Source organism: Mustela lutreola, chromosome 8, assembly GCF_030435805.1.
Source record: "Mustela lutreola isolate mMusLut2 chromosome 8, mMusLut2.pri, whole genome shotgun sequence".
Taxonomy (NCBI): domain Eukaryota; kingdom Metazoa; phylum Chordata; class Mammalia; order Carnivora; family Mustelidae; genus Mustela; species Mustela lutreola.
This window is the reverse complement of record NC_081297.1, coordinates 136,954,143-136,979,162: the sequence shown is the minus strand read 5'-3', so window position 1 is coordinate 136,979,162 and position 25,020 is coordinate 136,954,143. Positions and strand designations below refer to the sequence as shown.

Sequence of the window (25,020 nt, the reverse complement as noted above, 5' to 3'; positions counted from 1 at the left end):
CAAATGTCCACAGTTGAGAAAGGCTGAGGTTGAGAAATCCTGGTGGAGGGTAATAACATTTTTTTTGCATCACCTCATATAGATCAAGAAATCCCCATTACAGGATTCTGTAAGCATGACCACAAAATGGTGCCTTCAGAAATGAATCGTGAAATGACAATTCAGAGGACGACAGGCCTGACTTGGATACCAGCCCCCAGAACCTCCTCCTCAACACGTTTGCCCAAAAAGTCAAATTCCTTTTCGTAGGCTTCTAGGTCCCCAGCTGATGAGTTCTTTCTTTTCTTTAGGGTAGCAAAAAGATGAACACGTTTAGACTCTTTTTGCAGAAGTAAGTCACACCAAGATCTCCATGCACATTTTTTTTTTTTTCCGTGCACCTTTTTAAGAAAAAAAAGGTTAAGCCACTGCCTTTGACTCAGGTCATGATCTCAGGGTCCTGGGATCGAGCCCCACATCGGGCTCTCTGCTCTGCGGGGAGCCTGCTTCCTCCTCTCTCTCTGCCTGCCTCTCTGCCTACTTGTGATCTCTGTCTGTCAAATAAATAAATAAAATCTTTTAAAAAAAAAAAGCAAGGGCTATAAACACTCAGGAGAATGAACCAGTGTGCTCATTCTGAAGGTGCTGTCATGTTCTTTTGAGTAGAAACTAATGAGGCATCATCATCCATCTCTTGTCTTGGCATCATGGCTTATTTTAAAAGAGTCGAAAATGAGACCTATCCTTCAGAGAAAAGTCACCCCTAATTTTGGCAAGTGCTTCATGTACCCCCTTTTGGCAGAGGCTGATTACTGTCCTCCAGACAGTCCTTTATTTCCTCCACGTATTGTTGTCAGACCTGAATTTTTAGCTGGGCACACGGCTGCCCAGAGAAAGTGGCCCTTCCCCTGGCTTCCCTGGCAATTAGCGGTGGCCACATGAATGAGCGCTGATCAACACGAAGGAAGGGAAGTGACGTGGGCAGTCTCTGGGGTCTGCGTGATCCTCCTTTCCCTCTTCCCACGAAAGCGAGGAATTCATATCAGGCCACACAAAGGAAGGACTCGCCTATGGGAAGGCAGAGCAACAAGAGGGAAGGTGCCTGGATCCCTGGCATGGTGTTGCCCTAACAGCCCCAGGCCGATCACTCCTGGACTGTTGCTGCATGTGGGAGAATTTTCAACTCATGTCTAATCCAAAGCACAGGCATTTTATAGATGTGTTCTAGCTAAGGACTCTTGTATCCTAATGAAGCCACTCCACAAGTGGGTTTTTAAATGAAAACCAATTCAGGGAAGCACCCAGGGAGTGCCAAGTACCCAACAGCTATTGGTTTGGGTGCTGGAGAGTCAAAGAGAAAAGTACACACATCATCTGCCAAGGAATCTAGAAAAGAACAAGGGGTCTCCTAGATACTCGTTCGTAAATACACACACCAGCTACCGTGATAGAAGGGCAAAGCTCAGGTGGGACAATCCCAACACTCCCAGTGACACTGGTCCCATAAGATGCTCTACAATGGGTGCACAAATGTTTTCTGCAAAAGGCCAACTAGCAAATATTTTAGGCTTCGTGGGCCATAAGGTCTCTTATTACTGCTCAACTCTGCCACATGTGAAAGCAAAGTGTGAAAGCAGCAATAGACTGTAATAAGCAAATGGGTATGGCTGGTGGTCCAGGAAATTTCATTCATAAAAACAGGAGGCAGGGGCGCCTGGGTGGCTCAGTGGGTTAAAGCCTCTGCCTTCAGCTTAGGTCATGATCCCAGGGTCCTGGGATCAAGCCCCTAGTCGGGCTCTCTGCTCAGCAGGGAGCCTGCTTCCCCCTCTCTCTCTGCCTGCTGCTCTGCCTACTTGTGATCTCTGTCTGTCAAATAAATAAAGTCTTTAAAAACAAAAAACAAAAAACAGGAGGCAGATAGCTCTAGCTCGCCAACCCTTGCTGTCTGGTCAAGTGTTTAACTAGGATAACCTTTTCTTTGGGACTTACAAGAAACCCACGATGTTAAAAGCCTGGGTTTTTTAAAAACCCTATTTGATTTTTATTTAGGCCAGTATTCCCCAAATTTATTGGGCTACTTGCCACTTTCCAAAAAATCATGCTTGTTAACATCCCAGAACTGGCCTTCTAAATATGCTGTTGTAAACACTGGCTAAGTAACTCTTACTGTTAATAAATTAATTTAGGGCACATATAAAATGAAAAGGTAATACAATGACACCGATATGCTCACCACCCAACCCAGTGGAAAAAAACAAAGCATCATTAAGTACCACACACCCCTCCTGATTCGATCATGCCATCTATCTTCCTGAGATCACCGTCTCTCCTCTCTTTGACGTTTATCATCCTTATGCATGTTTCATACATTTTACTACTTTTACTCAATTCCTGATAATACGCAAACCGTTTTGCACGCTGGTAAACATTATGTAAATGTTAGCACACTATACAAAATCCTACCTCGATTTGCCTTTTTTTTTTCTCTTTTTGTACACAGTATTACATTTCTGGGGTTTTGGCTGTGTAATAACATGTAGATCTGGTTCATTTATTTTCCTTGCTGTCTGGTATTCTATTGAACGAACCTTTATTCATTCCTTGTCTTGCAGACAGCTTGTTTCTTTTCTTTTTTCTTTATTTTGCTATTATAAATACAGAATGAACATCTTTGTATATGCCTCCTTATTTCCATATGGAGGAGTTTCTCTCGGGTATAGATTGAAGAGTGGAATAACGCATTTTCAAGTTTACTTGAAAGTGGATTCGGGGGGTGGGGGCGTGCACCTGGGTGGCTCAGTGGGTTAAAGCCTCTGTCTTCAGCTCAGATCATGATCCCAGGGTCCTGGGATCGAGCCCCGCATCAGGCTCTGCTCAGCGGGGAGCCTGCTTCCCCGCCCCTCCCCGCCCCCGCTTTCTCTCTGTCTGCCTCTCTGACTACTTGTGATCCGTCAAATAATAAATAAAATCTTAAAAAAAAAAAAAAAAAAGAAAGTGGATGTGGAGCACTACATGGTGGTACAGGGGCAGTCTCACCGCTCTACACCTTTGCTCAAATCTGGGATCATGACACTGTACCTTTTTTGCTTGGTCCGATGGGGGGTTAAGGGCATACCCACGTGTGGTTTGGAAAGCATTTCAGGATAACTCGTGAGGTTGAGTCCTTCCTGTATATTTCTTGGGCAGTTGGCAGAATATTTCCACGTTAAGTCTTCACAAGGATATTTGACAACGGTCCGCGCTGAATCTGTTGGGTTGGTGCAAGAGGTGGCCGTGCACCCTAATTTCTAAGAGGAACAAAGGCCAGAAGCTGAGCCTTTCAAGACGAATCTGGGGGCCTCATTCAAAGTGACTTTCACATTTCCCCATATTGATTCTCTGACTGGAGATAGCCCTTTGGCAGAGACAGACTTGGTTCGAATCCAAGATGGGACACATTATACATGTGATGGTGGGACATCCTAACTTCCCAGAGACCTGGTGTTCTCGGTGTGCCAAGGAAAACAAAGCCCTCTCGTAGAGCTGAATGGAGCAGAGTGTGAGAGGCAGCCAGGATGGTGTCTGGCCCAGGCAGGTTCTCCATCGCTAGTTCCCTCTATCATCTGCTAAGGTCCAGGAGCAGCCACGAGTTGACGCTCCATGTATTTCTTTCCATTTTTGTGTGCCTCGGTTTCCCCTACAAGTAAAGGTCTCATTGCCATCTGCCTATCTAACATCAGGCCACAAGATGGAATAATCTTCAGGGCTAGAAAGGAGATCTTTGGAGATCATCGAGTTTGGGGGTTCTCAACATTTCGTAGAACAACTTCATGAGCTGGTGAAAGAGAAGTTCATTCTGGAAAAATGGCGCGCACACACAGCACTTTGTGAAGACTACAGACATGCAGAAGGAGGGAACCTGCTCCTTCTTTGTTATCTGGAGCTCCTTTGTTGTCATGGTTTTGTACTAAGTACTTTGTACCATGCACAAACCTCTGTAAAAAGTACTGGTTGCCTGACTGATTGCAAAGGAAAATACTGTTCCTGTATAAATAATATTTTATTTTATTTTTTAAATTATTTTTTTAAAGATTTTATTTATTTATTTGATAGACAGAGATCTCAAGTAGTTGGAGAGGCAGGCAGAGAGAGAGAGAGAGAGAGAGAGAGAGAGAGAGAGGAAGCAGGCTTTCTGCTGAGCAGAGAGCCCGATGTGGGGCTTGATCCCAGGACCCTGAGATCATGACCTGAGCCGAAGGCAGAGGCTTAATCCACTGAACCACCCAGGTGCCCCTATAAATAATATTCTAAACTAGAGTTTGAGAGATTTGCTGGCAGGAAAGTAAATATGCACCCTGGGTAGAAATTTAACAAAGTCAAGGGTAGGCCCCCGACAAAAGAAGTCCAAAAAAAAGAAAAAAGGAAAGTCCCTGTTCTCTGCAAGCTAAATCCCAAATGGCAGACACAGACCCTCACATTGCCAGCTCGGTCAGAAGCTCCAGCTTGGAAGCAAGCCCCGAATGCCACTGAAGACGTAGTTCTCCGTGTCGCTGTGAGCATCCAATGTGTTTCTGTTTTGCTTTCAGCACTCTGAAAGCTCAGAACAAATTCCAAGTGTTAGCAAACTGTCTGTCGCCTGCAATATGGTTTCCGCCCACGCCGAGGCATAGAGAGCGCGGCTGCAGACAGTGCAGTTCTTTCCAGGATGTGGGGGCCGCAGCCTGGGGTTCTGGTGGTCCCTCTCCGCCTGGGTTCCCTTGGCACCTGCCACCTCACCTTCTTCAGGCTCTTCTCTGACCTAGTGTCTCTGACCTTCTCCCTTCGTGTCATGGTGATTCCTCTGCATCAGTCCCTCCCCTGGGGCACTCTCACCTGCCCTGCGAGACATCGGTGGGCTCTCATCTGCCAGCGTCTCCCCCAAAGGCCTCCATAGTTGAGACCTCTCTTGGAGACACCTGACTTTCCTGTGTCTACCCATGTCTCCATGATGAAGCCTCTCTGCATCTGCTTTAATCCAGGAGAAGTCTTAGTCTGTTGACTTTTAGTCCCAACAACATACCTAGTAACTCAACTGTCCTCCTTCCTTCTACAAATACCTACTAGACCCAGCTATGCGCCAGGCTCTGTGGTAGGTCCCAGAATTCAGGTGTATCTGATTTCTGCCCCAGCTCTAACAAGATAAATAAGCCCGCTGTCTCAGTCCGTGCTGCATGTCCCCTTCTTCTGGAATATTCTATGCCCCCTAACCTCTTCCCTAACTTCTTGCTCACCTGAGACAAGGCCCTGCCAAATCAGGAGCCGTATGGACCTTTGTCCGCACACACCCTCCTTTCCTTCTGCTACCTCTTCCCTCTAGTGACCCCACTCACGGGTCAATGCCACAGCGATGGGCGTGCGACTGCTTTGAGGACATGGGGTACTGGGGTACTCTAGCCAGCGATGGGCCTTCAAAACTCTTGCCTGTCACTGGGGTGGGAGAGGGGCCCCCAGCTAGCTGGCCAGGTTGATTCTCTTGCTGCATGTTGGGGTGGCTGCCTCAGCAGTGGGGGCGGGGGAGGGTAGAGACTCGCCCGGCCTCAGTCTGGGCTAAAAACCGTGTCCCCGGTGGGATCCTACCATGTCTCCTCAAGAAACTCATCTCCTCCCTCTCTCTCGGAGGAAGGGGGCTATTGTTTTTGGCAACAAGGAGAAGCAGACCTTCTTGGACCTGAGTGGCGGAATAAGCGTAATCACTTATCACTTTAATGTGCATTTACTATGACCCAGGTGTGCTACATGGTTTATATGCCACGTGGTCCTAATAAATACATATTTAGTTTTTTAAAAGATTTACTTATTTTGGAGAAAGAGAGGGAGGAAGAGAGAGCATTAGTGGGTGAGGGGCAGAGGGGAGAGGGAGAGGGATAAGCAGATTCCACACTAAGCATGGAACCGGACTCAGGGCTCGATCTCACGGCCCTGAGATCATAACCTGAGTGGAAATCAAGAGTTGGATGGTTAACCAACTGAGCCACTCAGGCGCTGCCCATAAATGGGTATTGTTTTATCGGATCCTTCCCACAACCTTATGAGGTGAGCAATTCCCTGTTTTGCAAGATACAGAAACTGAGGCCCAGAGAGGTGAGCAACTTGTCTAAGGTCACACAGACAGTCAGTGGTCAAGCCAGGACTGGAACTCAGGCAGTCAGCCTGCAGGGCCTACACTCCTAAGCACTGTGCTCTGCTTCCTCCCTATTAGAAGCTCGGGGAGTGCACCTGACCCCTGGGCAGGCTGGTTGGGGAAAAATTCATACACAGACTCTCACATTTCAGTGGACAGCCAGCTCTCCCTGGCTTGGGCATTGTCACAACTGAACCTACTCCTACTTACCCCACATTGTCCTTACCCCGTATTTGTTAAAAGCATCCCTAGCTACACACTCTCCCAAGACAGAAACCCCAGAGTAACTTTATGCTGTAAAAATCTGGTGAGGGGAATTGGTACTTCATGCTACAAAACCCAACATTTAAGTGAGTTTCCCTCCCATTTCTGTTCCCCCCATGGGATGGGTTGAATTTCATTCCCCATTAATACGCTGACATCCTAGCTCCCCACCCTCTTACCTGTGAATGTCACTTTGGAAACAGGGTCTTTCTGGATGTAATCAAGTTAAGAGGAGGGTCGCAATCCAATAGGACTGGTGTCCCCATAAGCAGATGAAAATGTGGTTGGAGACACAGAGAGAAGAAAGGCCACGTGAGGAGGAGGCAGAGATTGGGGTGATGCTACACAGGCCAAGGTATAGATAGCAAGGGCTTCTAGAAGCCAGAAGAGGCAAGGAAGGATCCTCCCCCAGAGGATCTGAAAGGAGCACAGCCCTGTCGACACTTTGATTTTGGACTTCTGGCCTCCAGAACTGTGAGACCATCACATGTGCTATTCTAAGCCATTCTGTCCACGGCAGCCACAGGAAACCCATACACCCTGTTTTCCAACCCCCTCCTCAGGTACCGACACCACCCTGGGTAGCGGTTTCATATCTCCCCGTCCAGAGACAGCCTAACACAGATGGCAGATATACGCGCATTCGTCATACGAAGCTGACCCCTTATACGCTGTCCTGCGTGGTCTTTTTCACTTGGTGATACGGCCATTAAAAAAAATTCTGGTAGGGGCACCTGGGTGGCTCAGTGGGTTAAGCCGCTGCCTTCGGCTCGGGTCATGATTGCAGGGTCCTGGGATCAAGTCCCGCATCGGGCTCTCTGCTCAGCCGGGAGCCTGCTTCCTTCTCTCTCTCTCTGCCTGCCTCTCTGCCTGCTTATGATCTCTCTCTGTCAAATAAATAAATAAAATCTTAAAAAAAAAAAATTCTGGTAAAGTATACGCAACACAGATTTACCATTTCAAACATTTTAAAGGTGTTGTTCGGTAGCATTGAGTATGTTCCCACTGTCGTGCCATGGTCACGGTCGCTTCTCCCAAGAGCTTTTTCATCTTCCCAAACCAGAACTCTGTCCCCAGGCAACACTGTCTCCCCAGCACTCCCCCTTCCCCTGCTGCCAGGGTCACGCCTTACACCCTTCATTCCCTCACCCTGGAGGGGTCACTGAGTCCTGCCACTTCCACCTTTGCTGTGTGTCTGCCCCCCGACCCCTCAGTCCAGCTATAGCTTCTCTCGCTTGGGTTCCTGCAACAGCTTCTGGACCCCTGGCCCAACCCCGCCATCTGGTCCACACGGCCACCAGCCCCTCTTTCTCCAACATAAATCTGGGGGCGCCTGGGTGGCTCAGTGGGTTACGCATCTGACTCCTGATCTCAGCTCAGGTCACGATCTTCGGGTCCTGAGATGGAGCCCCGCCTTGGGTTACCCGCTCAGCATGGTGTCTGTTTGAGATTCTCTCTCTCTCTCTCCCTCTACCCCTCCCCACAAGGCATTCTCTCTTGCTCTCTCTCTAAAATAAATAAATCTTAAAAAATAAAATAAAATAAAATACAAATCTGATGTCCTCTCCCAGCCTCAGAGTCTGTGATGGTTCCCACCTCCTGCACACACAGTCAGAATTCCGTGTGAAAGTCCGCCACATGTAGAGCTCAGCCCCACATCCCATGCCTGGTCCAGGGCCTGGCCCCCAGGAGGCGGCTCAGACCCGGGGATGCTCCCGTGGTCTGAATTCCTCATTTCCTCCAACACACGCTCCCACCTGGAGGCCTTCCGAGGTTCCCCCTGTGTGGACTGACTTCCCTGCCTCTCCTCTCTTCAGTGTCTCGGCCTCAGCACTCTGTTCACCCTGCAACACCCACATCAAAGGCTGCCTCCTGCCTGTCTAGCACTCCTGGAGCCCGGTCTTGCCTGCCCGATGTTAGAAGAGTGACCACATTTTTCGGTAATTACTTGGAGGTCCATCTGTGCTGCCCGCTAGCCCCCTGGGTGGACACCGTAGGTGCTGGGTACGCGCCTGCTGAGCCCAGGACTGCCTGGCCGGCCGGCAGCAGCTCCTGGAGCAGGCTTTGAGACTTGTCCCTGACATCATTAGGGAAGGACATCGGAGCCCCACAGTGACTCTCCTGGGATCATGAGAGAGCGCTTTTCTGAATTCCTGGAGGCGCTAGTGCACGGGCCTCAGTGTGGGGGTGGCGGGGGCTCTGCTGGGGTCACCCTGGGGCTTGCAGCACGGACTTCATGCCCACTGGTGGTGAGGACAGGGGTGGCGTCCTGGGGCTGTGCTTTCAGGCCAGCCCAGCCCAAGAGGCCTCGGGGAGCTGCAGGAATTTTCCGGAGCCGGGCAAGGACAAGGGCATTCCAAGGAAGAAGAGAGAGTAGCTCCCGACTCCGTGAGAGGCAGGGGAGCCTTCCAGAGCCCATGGAGCCGTGCCAGGGCCCAGGAGCTCCGCTTCCACAGGTGACCTTCCGAGGGAGAGAACGGGGAGGCCCCAGGTCTGGATTCGGGGGTTGATGTGGAGGTGACCAAAGGGAATGCTGGCCTGAATGTGACTCCAGTGTCCCCTGCCCATGATACCAGTGTACCTTGTCACACTGTCTTTCCCCTCCAGAGCCCAAGATGCTCTCCAAGCACCTCTTCAATTCCTATCTGCCCCACACCGGTTCACTTTCTTTGTAGCACTCAGACTCCGTGAAATCATCTTGCCCATTCGTACTATTGTTTATTGTCCGTGTCTCCCTAGTGGTGCCTCGGTCCTGGGGTCTCTGTCCTCTCTGAGCCCAGAACAAGGCCTGGCTCCACACAGATGCAGGAAGGACAGGGGGGAGCCTCTCTCCTTCTGACACCCACAGTCAGAACTCCCCTGATCCTCTTATAGGAATGAGGGCCAACAGCTCCCACAGCACGAGGTCTGTCTCCTCGGTGACTCGGTGACCACCAGATGCTGTGGCGCTGATGTGGCGCCCCTGTGCCCCCATGGGGCCTGACCGCCCAGCAGCATCCCATACGTGTTTGGTAAACGAACCCAAGCCTCTAGCTGTCATTACAGGGCTCGGTGGGAGGCACCAGAGTGTTAGGACAGGTACTCTTGGGGCACAACCTTCACCTTAGAACCCAGTTTGACCCAAAGTGGACAAATGACAAAGCCTGTTAACCTCTAAAGGTGGTCCAGAGACCCAAGAAGGGTTAAAAGTAGGTCAAGCTTTGGTGCGAATCGTTAAATTCATACTCGACTCCCTTCTGGGGGTCCCCAGCCCGTGAAGCAGCTGTCATTGCATCTTTACAGGGAATGAATCTCATCCCATGAGGCTGGTGAAGTGACTTGTCCAAGGTCACCTGTTACAAAGCAGCAGACCCAGGAGAGAGCATCTAGAGTGGGGTCTGGCACCTAGTAGTGCTCAATAAACACAGCAAAAGAGGGAAGAAAAGAACAAAACGACCCTGGTATCCCATTCTGACACCCTCTGTGTGGTGCCATTCCCAAACTTACCCATTCTGGGACAGCTCAGATTCTGGTGCTCCTTGCAAAAAGAGTAACTATTTCCCGGAGCAAGCTCAAGGTTCGGACAACCCCCAAATCCTGTTGCTAGGTGCTGTTTATCGGCTAAGTTAGGATTTGAGAACATGCCTTATCACCATTATTTCAATACAGTTCCACTCCGGAGCAGAAAAATTGCCTCTTAGAAATATGGGAAAATAAATAGCATTTAGTCTTTGTATTTCTAAAATGTTTCAAGACCAATCATTAATAAGAAAATGTAGAAACGCTGCCAGGATGTCTTATTTGTTCTTTCCTTTATTCTGTCTGGACCTCCTCTCCCACCTCCCCAAGGAGAGGGAAAAGAAAAGAAAGAAAAGGCTGAATGTTCCAGGTTTAGATTATCTGATACTTTAATTAAGGAAGAATAAATGGGGTCACACTGTCAGCTCCCACACTGCGGTGGCATCAAAGGGTGTTCCTTTTGAACAAACCCCATCACAGTGGTGAGGCTTTATCATTAGCTGAGTAAAGACAAAAGTGCTTTGGCTGCATTTGGCCAAGGTCACTCTGAAAATCAATGGCTGCACTAGGAACAGACCTGAGAATCCTTGACTCTGGTGGCTCGGTCCCAGCTGGTATCCAGGCTGCCTCCCACCAGGACACCTCGGCCAGCTGGTAGGTAATTATATGTGCTAATTGTCACGACACTCTAGCCGCCAACACCAAGATCCCAAGTTCCTGAATTGGTTAGAGCATCCAGTCCCTTTCTAGGGCTGTTTACGGAGAGAGGCGAGCTCCCTCCTCTGTGCCTGGGGCTCAGAACAGGAGCCTACCTGGAAACTGGGAAGAATGAAGTCGGGGGGGGGGGGGGAGAGAAGTGGGGGGGGGCGACAAGAAGACCATGTTGTTATCTCCACTCCCCAAGTCCTCTATTCTAGAACGCACCTGCCTCACAGTAGCTGTGTGACCTCAGACCATTTCCACAGCCTCAGTGAGCCTTAGCCTTCCCATCTGTAAAATGGGATAAGCAAGCCTGCCTTGCACAATTGTTGGGGATGGCACGCCATGAAGACTGAGTACCAGGCACAGAGTAGGAGTCCAATACCTATCTTTTGGATATCTGAATGGGCCAATCTTTCTGCAGACTGGAGACAGCAATTCTTCCTTCAGGTCACATGAAATGAGGTGGGAAAATCGATGTATAGATAGGTCTGCATGTTGCCTAGACTGAAAAATACTTTTTTTTTTTTTTTTTTTTAAAAACAGGTCCCTCCTTCATGTACTTAATTTAGTCTAGTTAATGGAATTTCTGAGTCTTACGCTTACTATTAAGGAAAGCTAATGAAATATTGTATTTTCTTTTTCTCTTCAAAAAGGATTTCCAAACTTGAACACTTGGCTGGGCCAGTCAATGATTATGTCTTCTACACACCAATCATGGTTCTGGAGACAAAAGAGTCAAGAATTGAGAGCTAAAGGACTAAAAATAGCCTGGACACCGAATGGAACTGCCTTACTTTGTCTCCCTGCTCTGCACCTGTGCATTCTGGCCTGCCCAGGGCATCTCGCTCACATCCTGTGTGCTTGGAAGAGCTCCGTGCTGGACTTGGGGCATGGAGATGGACACCGGCTCTTGGAAGCTCATGTTCTGTGTACAGAATTGCAAGAAGGAAAAGAATCATCTCAAAGAGGGTTGCTAGAATCCTCAAAGAGGACTGAGTCTAGGTCTAGTGTTGGGGAACCAGAAAAATTTGATCTCTGGGTGTCTGGGTCTGATATCTGGCTCCTAACCCTGTCACTTAGTAACTATGTGATGCTGGAAGAATTACCTCCTCTTGCTGGGCCTTGATTTCTTCCTCTGTAACTTGGGATGGCACTACTTTCCTGGAGAACAACAGCATCCCTTTTGAGGTTCATGTGAGAAAACCTTAAAAGCTTTTAAGAATTATAAAGCGATATGGGGAACCTGTATGGCTCGGTTGATTAAGTGTCTGCCTTCACTTCAAGTCATGATCCTTGGGTCCGGGGATCGAGCCCTGCATCAGGCTCCCTGCTCAATGGGGAGTCTGCTTCTCCACTTCCCTTTGCACCACCCTCCACTGTTTGTTCTCTCTCTCTCTCTCTCAATTAAATAAATGCAATCTTGAAAAAAAAAGAATTATAAAGTAATGCATAGCTAAAAGTCTCCATTGTTATTTCAGGGATAGTAGAGGCATGGGAGCAATGTTAGTTAATACTGACCATGTCGTGAGCACTTTCTTCCTTTCAGGCCTTGTCTGTGCAGGTGTGTCATGGTCTTGGGCCCACTTTGCGCCTGCACCAACAACCTCTGACGGCGGCTGCTTTCATAATGGCGATGTTACGGGATGGGAAACAAGAGGTCCAGAGAGGGTAACTAGCTTGCCCAAAGACACACAGCTAATGAACTGTGGTGGATGGGACTCTGGAGCCCAGTCTCCTAACCTTTAAGCTATGGAGTCTCCTGAGAGCACGGCAAACAGGGAATGCTCGGCAGCCATAGTTAAGGAGACATCTTAGTTTCCCGCCACCCAGCAGACTCAGGACTGTTGCAAAGAGAAGAGCTGGAGCCTCGAGGTCAGCTCAGATTCAAGCTGGGCTCAGATTCAAGCAACTCAGATTCAAGATGTAAATCTCTTGTTGTAATCGGTAACTGGCACATAGTAGGTGCTCAATAAATGCTCCTTAGCCTCTCCCCAAGACATGCTGTTATTCCAGACGGCAAGGCATGAGGGACGGCAGTGTAGGTAGAACCTGCCTAGACTGCCTGCACAGAAACCCAAGGAGAGTACAACTCAGTGGTTAGGACTGTGGGCCATCCGGGTCCATAGCCTGGCTTCATCACTTACTAGTTCTATGATCTCGGGTGTGTTATTTAACCTATCTGTGCCTCATTTCCTTACCAAGTGGGCACCATAAAGTATCCACTTCCATAAGATTTGGGAAATATTAGTTATTATTCATCTGTGTAAAGCACTTTAACTAGCCTAACATATGGCAAGCATTTGATAAACACCAGCAATGACTTAGATCAGCCCCTGCGTGTTCTCTGGCTGAAGGGCACCTCTGGGTCTTCAGGGGGCTCTGTTTTATGCTGCAAACTCTCCATTTCCTTGCAGACCCCAATCAGATCCTGGAAGGGTGGAAATCTCTGCGGTCTGGTCACATGATTGGGCTAGATGAAGGGATTTGAAAATGGTGATTACGTGTGAGTCTGAAGTCTTCCACAGCGTGTGTTCGGTGTGTAAAGTCTCTAAACTCTTTGAGGGCCTGTGTTCCCGGTTTGCCTCTATGGCATCTGGGGTTCAAGGCGTGAGCCTCTAAACTCATCCAGGGTGTGGGTTTCCAAGTTTGAGTCTGAAATATCTCCAGGATGTTTAGCATGTGAGGCCTCTTAAATCTTTGAAGACATTCGTCCTAAGGTGTCTTAAAAATTTATTTTTACTTATCGAGCCATAATTGATGTACGGGATTATATTAGTTTTAGATGTACCCAATAGCGTGATTTGACACTTGTATACATTGTGAAATGGTCACCACCAGAAGTCTTGTTACCATCTGTCGCCTGACAAGTTAATAAGCATTACTGAATATATTCCCCATCCTCATGACTTACTTATTTTATTTATTTATTTTTAAAGATTTAATTAATTTGAGAGAGGGAGAGAGCATGAGAGGTCAGCGGGAGAGGCAGACGCCCTGCTGAGCAGGGAGCCCGATGTGGGACTTGATCCCGGGACCCCAGGACCATGACCTGAGCCGAAGGCAGTCGCCCAACCCACTGAGCCACCCAGGCCCCCATGACTTACTTGTTTTATAACTAGAAGTCTGTACGTCCTAATCCCCTTCGGCCAATTTGCCCACTCCCCCATTCCCTATGCCGCTGGCAACCACCAATCTGTTCTTTGTATCCATGAATCTGAGTTTTGTTGTTGTTGCTTTGATTTTTTAAGGTACCATATATAAATGAAATCATGTGGTATTTGTCTTTCTCTGTTTGACGTATTTCACTTAGCATAATTCCCTCAAGGTCTATCTGTGTTGTAAAAGGCAAGATTTCATTGGTTTTGATGACTAAGTAGTATTTCGCTGTGTGTGTGTGTGTGTGTATATATATATATATATATATATATATATATATATATATAAAATATATATACCACATCTTCTTTATTCATTCATCCATTGATAGACACAGGGTGTGTCCATATCATAGTCATTGTAAACAATGTGCAATAAACACAGGGGTACATGTATCTTTTCTAATTAGTGTGTTTGTTTTCTTCAGGTGGAACTGCTATTCCATCTATGGTAGTTCTATTTTTAATTTTTTGAGGAATTTCCATAGGGGCTGTACCAGTTTGCATTCCTACCAACAGTGCATAAGCATTCTCCCTTTCCGCATCCTCACTATAACACTTGTTTTCTTGTCTTTTTGCTAACAGTCATTCTGACAGGTGTGAAGCGATCTCTGTGGTTTTGACTCGCATTTTCTTGATGACAAGTGATGCTGAACATCTCTTCATGTGCTTGTTGGCCATTGGCGTGTCTTCTTTGGGGAAACGTCTATTCAGATCCTCTGCCCATTTTATAATCAGATTGTTTAGTTTTTATTATTGAGTCATATGAGTTCTGTACATATTTTAGACTCATATCTTGAAATACAGATCACCAAAAAAGTTCAGTAACTCCACTTGTCAGCACAAATCCCCAATAGCAGATAGACATGAAACATTTAACAACTTGGAGATCTCAAACTCTGTGACAAGGACCATCTACCTGCTCACACAACTCACACGCTGGATACAGATGCCCAAACTTCCCCAAGCTCTCATATTCCAGAGATGCCCACACAGCTTGTAAATGCAGACTTATAATTGGCTCAAGGGATTCACTCCACTGAACACAGACACCCAAGTTCAGAATGTGATACTCTGAATACAGACTCCCCAAATACTTCTAGAACCTCACAATCTGAAGATAGACACAGAAACAGAGCGGAGGCTTGTGGACAGACCTATTTTGGGTACATACCCCAAACTCTCTTGAACACCATACACCAAGAATACAAACCCCTAAAGAGCCAGAGACCTCCCATCCTGGGAAACAGCTAGCCAGTTCAGGGCCCTTAAGAACAAAGTCTCTGACCAGCCAATAGGCTTCACACTGATTCAGAGTGAAGGCTGATTCAGAGCCTTTCAACAGCTCAGAGGGCTTGTACTCTGAGTTCAGAGAGAACCACCAACCTTGGGGGCACAACCCCCAAGGAACCTAGGGTCTTCCAACCCTGCACAGGAAACACGAGAGAGCCGGGAGACTTCAAACCTGGGACACAGACCCTCAAGTTGCCAGAAAGCTCCACGTGTGAGCACAGACCTGCCAACAGACTTGTGACACAGACTTCTCAGCAATGCAGGGACCTCATACCCAGAGATACACACCCCCAAACAGCTCAGAAGTATCACACTCAGGGACAGGGGCACTCAAGACCTCACAAACTGAATGACACCCCCCCCCCCCCCCCGCAAACTGTTGAGAAACTCCAGATGCTGAGGAATGCCAATCGAACCCACAGGAGCTATGGCCTCACACCTGTTAGAATAACTTTCCACAAAAAGCTAAGAAATAACAAGGGTTGGCGAGGATGTGGAGAAAAGGGAACCCTTGCATCCTCCTGGTGGAAGTGTATATTGGCATAGCCACCATTCCACCCATAGAACACAGTATGAAAGTTCCTCAAAAAAAAGGAACTACCCTATGATCCAGTAATCCCACTTCTGGGTTTATCTCCAAAGAAAGTGAAAAGAAGACTTCAAATCCTGCAGCCTCCATGTTCGACTGTAGTGTGAGTCCCCATAGTCAAGATATGGAAACAACCTGAGTGTCTGTTCGTGGAGGATGGATAAAGGAGACATGAAAAAAAAAAAACTGTATGTGCATAATGGAATATTATTCAGCCACTAGAAAGAAGGAAACTCTACCGTTTGCCACAGCGTGGAAGGCCCCTGAGGGCATTATGCTAAGTGAAATAAGGCAGACAGGGAGAGAGACAAACACCAGGTGCTTTCACTTCTATGTGGAATCTACATCGAGCTCAGAGAAACGGAGAGTAGAATGGTGGTTGCCAGAAGTAGGGGGGGTGTGGGGACAAGGGGAGGTGTTGGTCCAAGGGTACATGCTTCCTATTATAAGATGAATTTAAGTTCTGGGGATCTCATGTGCAACATGCTGATCATAGCTAAAAATACGGTATCCTATACACCTGAAAGTTGCTAAGAGAGTGGGTCTTAAATGTTTTGCCCACAAAAAAGAAATGGTCACTGTGTGACAACAGGAGGGAGATGTGAGCTAATGTTTTGATGGTCCTCGCTGTGCAATATTTAAATGTATAAAATCAACACCTTGTACACCTGAACCGTCCACAATGTCATATGTCAATTACATCTCAGCAAAGCTGGGACATAAAGGAAATGATGACCATGACCCCCCAAAGACAGCAGAGTCAGGACAGCGTACCCACAGGCACACACAGCCCCCAGCTTCCTGCTTGTTGCATTTAGACCGGTTTTGACTCAAGCCAAGGGAGCAATTGCATTTCTTTTGCTTTGGGTGAAAACTAGCCCCCCCCCCCCACCTCCGTGCATTGGGGTCCCTGACGGGCCCAAGAAGAATTCCTATCCTGGGGGAAGGGGAGACGTGGGTACAGACCTAGGAAAGAGAGCCACCCCATGTAGGCGACAAAGCAGAGACGTGCTCTTAGCCAGCCAGCAAGTGTTCCCTGCAAGGTGTTAACAGCAGGACTGGCATTTCCTCCTTGCTGAGAGAGGGGAGGAGGGAGGGAGGGAGGGAGCGAGGAGAGCGGAAGGAGAGTAGAAAGGAGGTGCACAGAAAGAAGCACTCGGTTATCTGGTCGATCGGAGAAGCGGCGCATTCCCACGCAGCCTTGCTCCTGTCCTTCCCGGTCCCTGCAAGTGCAGGGCCCCGCGGCTGGTCAAGCCCGCACGGTTCGCTGGGCGCCAAGCGCAGGGCGGGGCTCCGGCTGGCGGGCGGGGGGGGGGGGTGCCCAGAGCCCCGAGCCCTGCCTGCGCGCGGCCGGCTCCCCGGGGAGGGCGCCCCTTGATCGCGGCGCCCCGGCCCTACCTGAGCTGGCGCGGCTCGCAGTCCACACCGGGCAGCAGCAGCCGGGCCGCCTGGCGGACGTCGTCGCTGTCCATGGAGAAGCTGCGGCGGTGGCCGGCGTGCGCCACGGCCACCCGGATCCACTCCATCAGCGGCGGCAGCACGAGGAAGGGCCTGCGCGGGAGAACCGGAGAGAGTTAGGGCCGCCCGGTGGCGGGGGCTGCCGGCTCAGCCCCACCCCCTCCTCGCCGGTCCCATCCCAGTCCCGCGCCCCCATCACCCGCTTCCCCCAACCCTCTCACCCCTCCCTTCCGCCCCGGGGACCCTGCCTCTGATTTCCCGAGTGGTGGGAGAGCCGTCGGAGACATCCTGATCGCACTGGTGACCCCACTGGTGACCCCGGGGCAGGCTCTCCAGAGTCTTTGGGCCTCGGTTTCCTCATCTGCAAAGCTGGGATCAAGTGGGCCGATCCTGGGAGGGTTATCTCCCTCAGAGATCATGTGAACACACAGGAGATGGCTCACTTAAAGCACCAAGCACTGGGGGCCGGCCTTCGTGAAAACCCCAACAAACGCCTGAGGTGATGAGTCCTGGGGGCTCCCCATTCTGGGCCCAATCCTAAGGTGTCCTCCAACTCTCCCTTCTGGTCTCCCCACGCTCCCTTTGTGGAGCTCTCCCAGCCCCTGCTCTGCCTGAGCACTGGGCTGCCAACAGGCTAATTTTTAGCACCTGGGAAAGCTGCACAGGGCCAAGTGGACAGGCAGTCCTCCCGGAGATCCAGGCCTCGGGGATGCCCAGTCAAGGCCCACAAAACTGTCTTAGTTGGGGAGGGGAGGTGGGGGGGGGTTGGAGCCACGCCCCTGAAGCTCTGGGAGCCTCAGGTTCTCCACTGGCTAATGAGACCACAGCAGGGGACAGCTTGTTTGCAAGAATGAACAGAGACAATGCCCAAGGCTCAACTATACACTTTGCAATCTCATACATTTGTGCCAACTTCCAGTTTCTTCCAATGATCATTATCTACTCTGTCCTTCCATTAGGATTAACGGGTTGGTGGGGAAGCTTCTGAAGGAATTCCAATTTAATTCATCTAGGATGGGGCTGGATATTGGTAGTTTTTAAAACCTCCCACGTATGAATTTAGTGTGAATCAGAATTAGGAGAGCTTGTTAACATACAGATGGTGGGGCCCCAGTCCCAGATGGTCTGAGTCTATGGGAAAGGTGGACAAGAATCTGCATTTCTCATGAGTTGTGCTGATGCTGCCGGCCTGGGGCTGCTCTCAGAACTTCCGTCCTAAAGCACTGTATGGGTAGAGGGCCTGGGTGTGTGTGTGTGTGTGTGTGTTTGAAATGCTGACCCCTGACCTTGTCTCCAGAGATGCTGATTGTGTCAGGTCCATGAATATAATTTTTAAGAAGCGGCCCCTAAGATACTGATTTAAATAGACCAAGGAACACACTTTGAGAAATGCACTGTGTAGACCAAAAACGCTTCCAAGATTTAGCAGAGCCCCTGCCAGGGTGAGGCAAGTGGGGTGCCTCGGGTGCAAAACTGAAGGAGGCCAGGTCACGCACATGTGTCCTAGGCACCTCTCCTGCCTCACCTTGACCCCAGTGCCACCATTCCATCCGGCATGGCTGCTGGGGGGTGGACCGAGGGTGGTAAAGGGAGGCTTGACCAGGCAGCAGCAACCCCCCCCCCCTACAGTATGCAGCTGTCACAAGCTCCCCACCAAGTTTTTAGCGGTGAGTTCTGGTCTGCCTAGAGAGTGAGCTGTTTCTGAATGTTAATATTCAATAGCTAAATAAACCTTTTACATTCATCTCCATTAATCTCACTCATGATCTCCTCTAAATGCTTGGGACCAACACACGAGCTACTTACGGTTCTGCCTATTTTCTAGATCAGGAGAATGAAGTTTACTGAGGTTAAGTGGCATGTCTGGATCACAAGGTTAGCAAGGACGAGAGCTGGGAGTCGGACCCAAGATGTCTGAGTACATAGGTCACGTGCCAAACCCCATGTGATCCCGACATTCCCTTGTCTAACTTCCCAGCATGCCTCTGATACCAGCATGCACCTGCTACCCCCCCCCCCCCCAGCAGAACCTGCTGATCTGGTCACAGACCTTTGCAGGCACCCCAGTTTCATTCCCGGCCACGCAGCTCAGTCCCCCGTCTGTAAGGCCTCCAGCCCTTTAAAAATCCACATCCCACTTCACCTTCAAACCACAGTGCAAATCCTACCTTACCCTAAACGTTTCTCCTGGTGTGGACCCCTCCCACGGCGGACCCCACTCCACTGGCTTTGCTGATGCCCCAGTAGAATGGAAAATCCATCGGAGCAGGGACCCGGATCTGCTAGGTTCACTGATCCACCCCAACCCCTGGACAGGCCTGGCAGGCTGGAAACACTTGATAAATATTTGTTCACAAGACTCAGATTTACCCATTTCCTACTAGGTGAAATGGATGCAATTGAGTTTTCTGGCCCCTCGGACCTGTAGGGCAGCCTCCCAGGGAATTTCTGGCCAAGTCAGCCTGCTGCTTGGGCTGTCTTCCTCATTCTCTCATTCTCTCCATCACCTAAACTGAATCAGGCACTCAATAAACACACACTGACTTGAAATTGAATTGGATTCTACTGTAGGTGAGCAAGACTTATTTTTGTCACCATGTCTCCATCACCTAGAAACCAGCCCCGAGCGCTTGGGAGAACTCTCCTCTGGGAGAACTCTCCTCGTCAGAGGCGGCTCCTGCCATAACGTCCTGCCTTTCCTTTGCCCAGTGCCCCTGGAGCTCGGCCCCCAGCTCCCAGTCCCTGGGGGGTTGTGTCTCTCCCACGCAAGGCCCCTCGGCCGCTGCCTCTTCCCGAAGTGCTGAAGCCCAGGGCTGCTACCAGCCTTCAGGTCCACGCCCGAACCAAGACAGCTGGTGAGCACCAGAAAAAGAAACCTCGAGCCCCAGGATTCCAAGCCTCCTCTGGAAATTTCTGTGTACCTGTTCTCCTTTCAACGCCGCCTTCTCTTCATCACCCCGACTTCAATAGTTTATAAGCTCATGAATTCTTTGCCAGCAACTCATTTAAAAATCTTCTTATCTCGTCTACTCAGAGGCGGGGAGAAAGTGTTATTGGTGATGTTTCTTTGGGAGGCGTTGGAGATGGGAAAGAATTCTAGGGCCTTGAGCTAGTGGCGGGGGGAAGGGGGAGGAAGCAGAAGGAGAAAGACGGCCTTCTCCTTAGGTATTTTTAAAGGGAACAATATTCCACTGGCTACTGATTTTGTTCTGAAGTTGTCCTCAGTGACTAACACCTAGAGGACGCTTGGGAAGCCCATGGCTTTGTGAAGTGGTTCTGAGACTGTGCTCAAGACCAGAACCCCACATGTGTGTGTGTGTGTGTGTGTGTGTGTGTGTGTGTATGTGGGTGTGTCAAAATTCCCAAGGCCTTGGGCTACCCCCAGAGTTTTGGTTCAAATCTGGGGGTGGGGCCTGGGCATGTGCATTTGAGATTAGGTCCTCTGGGAATCCCAGAGCAAGCTGTGGTTGAGAACCCCAACTGGGTGGCCTGAGGTGAACAGAGAGGGGGACACGGTCCACTCTATCAGGGCAGTGGCCGTCGAAATCTTTACTGTGGTGTTCAAACAGGAGGTCTCTGAGGCTCCAGAAGGGAACCGGGGATTTCACAAGGGAAGGGGTCAGGGGTTCCAGAAAGGAAGAGCAAAGTCTAGGTGGGTTTCTTGCAGAGTCAAGAGAGCAAGTCCGCTCAGGAAGCTCGTTGGGCCCAGATTCCAGTGGGAGATGAAGAACATACATGAGTGGGGTCTTCCTGAAACGGTGAAGGGAAAGCGGGTGAGGGACGGTGACCACTCAGAATTGAAAGGGAGTTCGGTTGGGGAGGGGCTGGATAATAAGGAGAATGCTATGGTATGTTCAGGACTCTGCGGAACTGGATTCTAGTCCTGAACCTGCCAAGAGCTCACAGTAGGACCCTGGTCTTGGATCAGATGGTCTGTTTCAGGGGTCAGCAAACCTATTCTGTAAAGGGCCGGATAGTAAATATAGGTTTCATGGGCCATCTAGTCTCTCACTCAACTACTGACCTCTGCTGTGATAGTGGGAACGCAGTCCCAGAGAATATGTACAGGAAAGAACCTTGCCGTGTTCCAAGAAAACCTTATTCACAAAATCACAACGGGTCATAGGTGGCTGACCCTGGGTCTTTCTGGTTCCTTCTTCCTCTAAAATTCTTTGAGGGTATAGACAGGCGGTTCCCTGGGGGCTCAGGAAGAAGCCCTGAGATGGGAAAATACAAATAAAGGTCCTAGGAATGGGGACAAATAGCTTTGGAGAGATTTGAAAACAGGACCTTCCCACAAAGAGGTCATGTTTGCATCTGGGGAATACTGAGCCACAGGCATGCCCAGAGGTAGTACCTCAAGAATTAAAGCCAAACCTGGCCATGGGTGTGTAACCGATGAAATGTCATCTGTTGACCTCACTTATTCATCTCACAATCCGTTAGGGAGCACGCATGTTGTAGGCACACTTCCAGGACCGGGAGAGAGAGAATAGGACTTATCAAATCCTTGTTCTCACAGAACTAACAGTCAAACAGGGACAGAGATAAGGAACACATAAACCAATAAGTAATAAAGCAATTACACACACCATGGTCAGAGTCAGGGTGCTGGGATAGAGAATACACCAGGCTGAGGTAGGGTGGTGGAATGGCCTCTCTAAGAAGGTAACAAAACCTCAAAGATGTGAAGGAATAGGCCATATGTGAATGTTTGTGTAGAGAGACGCATGCTCCAGGTAGCAGTAACAGACTATGCAAAGGTCCTGAGGCAGAAAAATCCTTTGCAACTCACCAAGGGCTTTCATGGGCATCATCTCCTATTTTGGCCCTCCAGGGCAGCTGGGGCGGCCAGGACACAAGCATGGAAGGGTCACTGTGGCAGGCTGAATAACAGCTCCCAAAGACATCAAGTCCTATTCCCTGCAACCTGTGAATGTTGATGGCAAAAGAGACTCTGCCCCTGTAATTCAGTTAAGATTTTGGGAAGGGAAGATTAACCTGGATTATCCACGGCCCTAAATGCAGTCACAAGGGGAGGTGTAAGGAGAGAGTAGGAGACATGAGGACAGAAGGAAGTAGCTGGACGAATGCAGGAAAGGGGCTGTGAGCTGAGAGATGCAGGTGCCTCCAGAAGCTACAAAAGGCAAAGGGATTCTCCCCTCGAGTCTCCAGAAGGAACCAGCCCTGCTGAACACCTTCCCTTTAGGCCAGTGAAACTGATTTCATACTTCTGGACTCCTGCACTGTAAGATGATACTTTTGTATTATTTTAAGTCTTCGCATTGGTGGCAATTTTTTTTTTTTTTTTTTTTTTTTTTTTTTTTTTTTTTAACAGCAGCCATAGGAAATGAACACAGAAGGTTATCGCCAGGATTGACTGGGATGGTGTACGTGGCCTGGCCCCCGGTCCCCGATCCACAGGTGGCAGCTGTGCTCGTCAGCACCACCGGCTTGGTTTTCAGCATCACTCAAGTGTTCTCTCCACTGGTGGAGGAAAAGCCTGGCTACGCAGGACACCATTCCTGCCTTCCCTCTTTAAACCAAAGCAAACCCCTGCAGTTGCTATGCCTTTCCTTTAGAAATTGTCTGGCCTTGACTTCACATCTCTGTTATTTGTTAAGCCTCAGACTGGAGAGAAATTTAGATGTTTGGCTGTGGGTTAGGATGCTCCTAATTCTAGAGATACAGAGAGTGAAGAAGAGTAGCAACATTGATAGCAGACAGTATCCAAGGCTGGTTTCCATAGCAATAGTCACTGTAATCGCACTGTATTTGCGGGCACCAGAGCTAAGCAGATGCAGAGGTCAGAGGTGGCTTGCTTACTATAGTGACGGCCCTCTTGTCCAGAGGAGAGTCACGCTGCCCTCGAGCATGGTTCCCACAGAAGGGCCTGGGGTCAGAGAAGCCAAGGGGTGTGCTTGAGGTCAGTGCTTCTAGAACATGAATGTGCACAGGAATTGCCTGGGACCTTGTGACAATGTGGGTTTTGGATTCAGTGGACCTGGGGCAGGGCCTGAGATTTTACATTTGTATGTAACGAGCTTCCAGAAAGCAGGGAGGGTGAGTTCTCCTATGTGTAAAGAGGAGAAAGCGAGTCCAGGAGTGAGACAGTTACAAGAGGGTGTAGAGGCCCAGGACACAACGGAAGGGAAGGGGGAGCTCATTTGGATCCGGAGCTGCGGAGGCTCTTGTGAACCTAGGTCGTGAGTTTGTGCCAAGCCACAAGGGAGGCTGGGACAGCAGGTGTCTGGTGATTGCAGCTTTGATCCTGGGAGTCGGGTTCTGCCCCCCCCCCCCCCGCCCCCAGGCTTCTCCTTTAGTCTCCCTGCAATCTTAGGAAACAGACACTTTCTGCCCCAGGGGAGTGTGTTCTGACCCAAGCACCCACTCCATTGTCAAAAAAGGTATTTGGTATTCGTGATGGTGTTTACCATCATCCTGGAATGTAAGTACACCTGCTAATGGCTGATTTCATCTGTCCACTTGGCTAGACCACAGTACCCAGACGGGTGGTCAAACGCTAGTCTGGATGTTGCTGGGAAGGTATGTTTCAAGAGATTAGCATTTAGATCAGGGGACTCTGAGTAAAGCAGATTATCCTCCGTCAGGACGGTGGGTCTCATCCGATCAGACCCAGGCCTTAGGAGCTGCGAAGACCAGAGGGTTCTGCCCCCCTTGGCCTTCAGACCTATGCTGGGAAATCAGCCTGGTAACCCCCTGTTTCTGTGTGGACTGGGCCCCCTCACCGTCACGCACCATCGCCGGGGCGGGGAGGAGGCCTGGGGGCTGGGTCCCTCCGAAGACCACTTCCAGCATCCTGAGGGTGCCTAAACACTGCGTGGGGACGGTGAAACAGAGACCTCACGGGTGGGCTCAAAGCTTTGAGGGCAGAACAAGACATTTTGTACCAATAGGACCAATCTTTTGGGTGTGAAAGGCAGCCCCACGAATGGGCGATTCTATAAACTTCCCAAAATGGGGCAAGGGCCAAGGGGTGCTGGGTGGGAAGGGGACTTCTGCTCATAGTGCCAGCATGCCCTATTAGATGCTCCCTCTAGGCGGAACAAATACGATATACCATACCGAGGACTAACCGTCTCCTCCCTCCGCCTTTGCCCCGACTTCACCTCCCTGCCCATCCTGGGGAAGAAGGTTCCTCCTCCACCTGCCCCCCATCTGCTCTCCTGGGGACGAGGCTCCAGCACGGACCTGCCTGCCCCTTATCTCGGCCCCTGCTCCTTTGCCCGTGGCCACCCCCATCTAAGCACCCCACGTGCTCCCGTCTCCCAGTCAGAACAGGATAGGAGCCCCAACGATGGAGAGCGAGAAGTCACAGCTCTCCGGGGACTGAAAAATCTCTCCCTGGGGAACTGGTTAAAAGGCACATTCCTGTGTTCCCCCCAGCTTGCTGGGCGCATGGGTCTCCTGGGGCTGGTGTCACAAGGTACTACATACTTGGCGGCTTAAACAACAGAAGTGTGTTCTCGCACAGTGCTGGAGGCCAGAAGTCCAAGATCAAGGCAGCAGTAGGATCGTATTCCCTCCAGAGGAATGAGGACAGAGCTCATTGCTTGTCTCTTCCAGCTTTTGGGGGCTGCCAACATTCCTTGGCTAGGGCTGGGGCTCCCTCTTTTCCTCTCTGCCTCTGTCCTTATATCTCCTGGTCCTCGCCTGTGTCAAATCTCTTTCTTCTAAAGATGGGACTTAGGACCAGCATTAGGACCCTTAACTAAAATCACTCCTGCAAAGACCCTTTTTCTTTGTAAACTGTAGGCTGCAGAGATCAGGACCTAGTACCCTCTGGGGCCATTACTGAGACAGTTACCCTGGGTAGATCTGCACCTTGTTCATTCCCTGCAGGGTTTCTGATGCCCAGCGCAGCGGAGCCCCTCACGACTAGAGAATGCCAGCTCCGAGCTGCTGGGTGCTTGGCAGCCCTG

The 25,020-nt window shown here is 49.8% G+C and overlaps 1 protein-coding gene across 4 annotated transcripts in view; it reads right to left on the bottom strand.

Annotated features, from left to right (window-relative positions):
* Positions 1-25,020, bottom strand: part of ABTB3 (ankyrin repeat and BTB domain containing 3) — a 288,735-nt gene that overhangs the window by 59,939 nt on the left and 203,776 nt on the right. For 3 of the 4 annotated variants that reach the window (XM_059186771.1, XM_059186772.1, XM_059186770.1), the window contains exon 4: positions 17,018-17,170. In XM_059186771.1, coding sequence (XP_059042754.1) covers positions 17,018-17,170 — 153 coding nt within the window. Of the gene's footprint in view, positions 1-17,017; positions 17,171-17,325; positions 17,452-25,020 lie in introns of those variants that run through there. The other variant, XM_059186773.1, reaches the window with a different exon arrangement.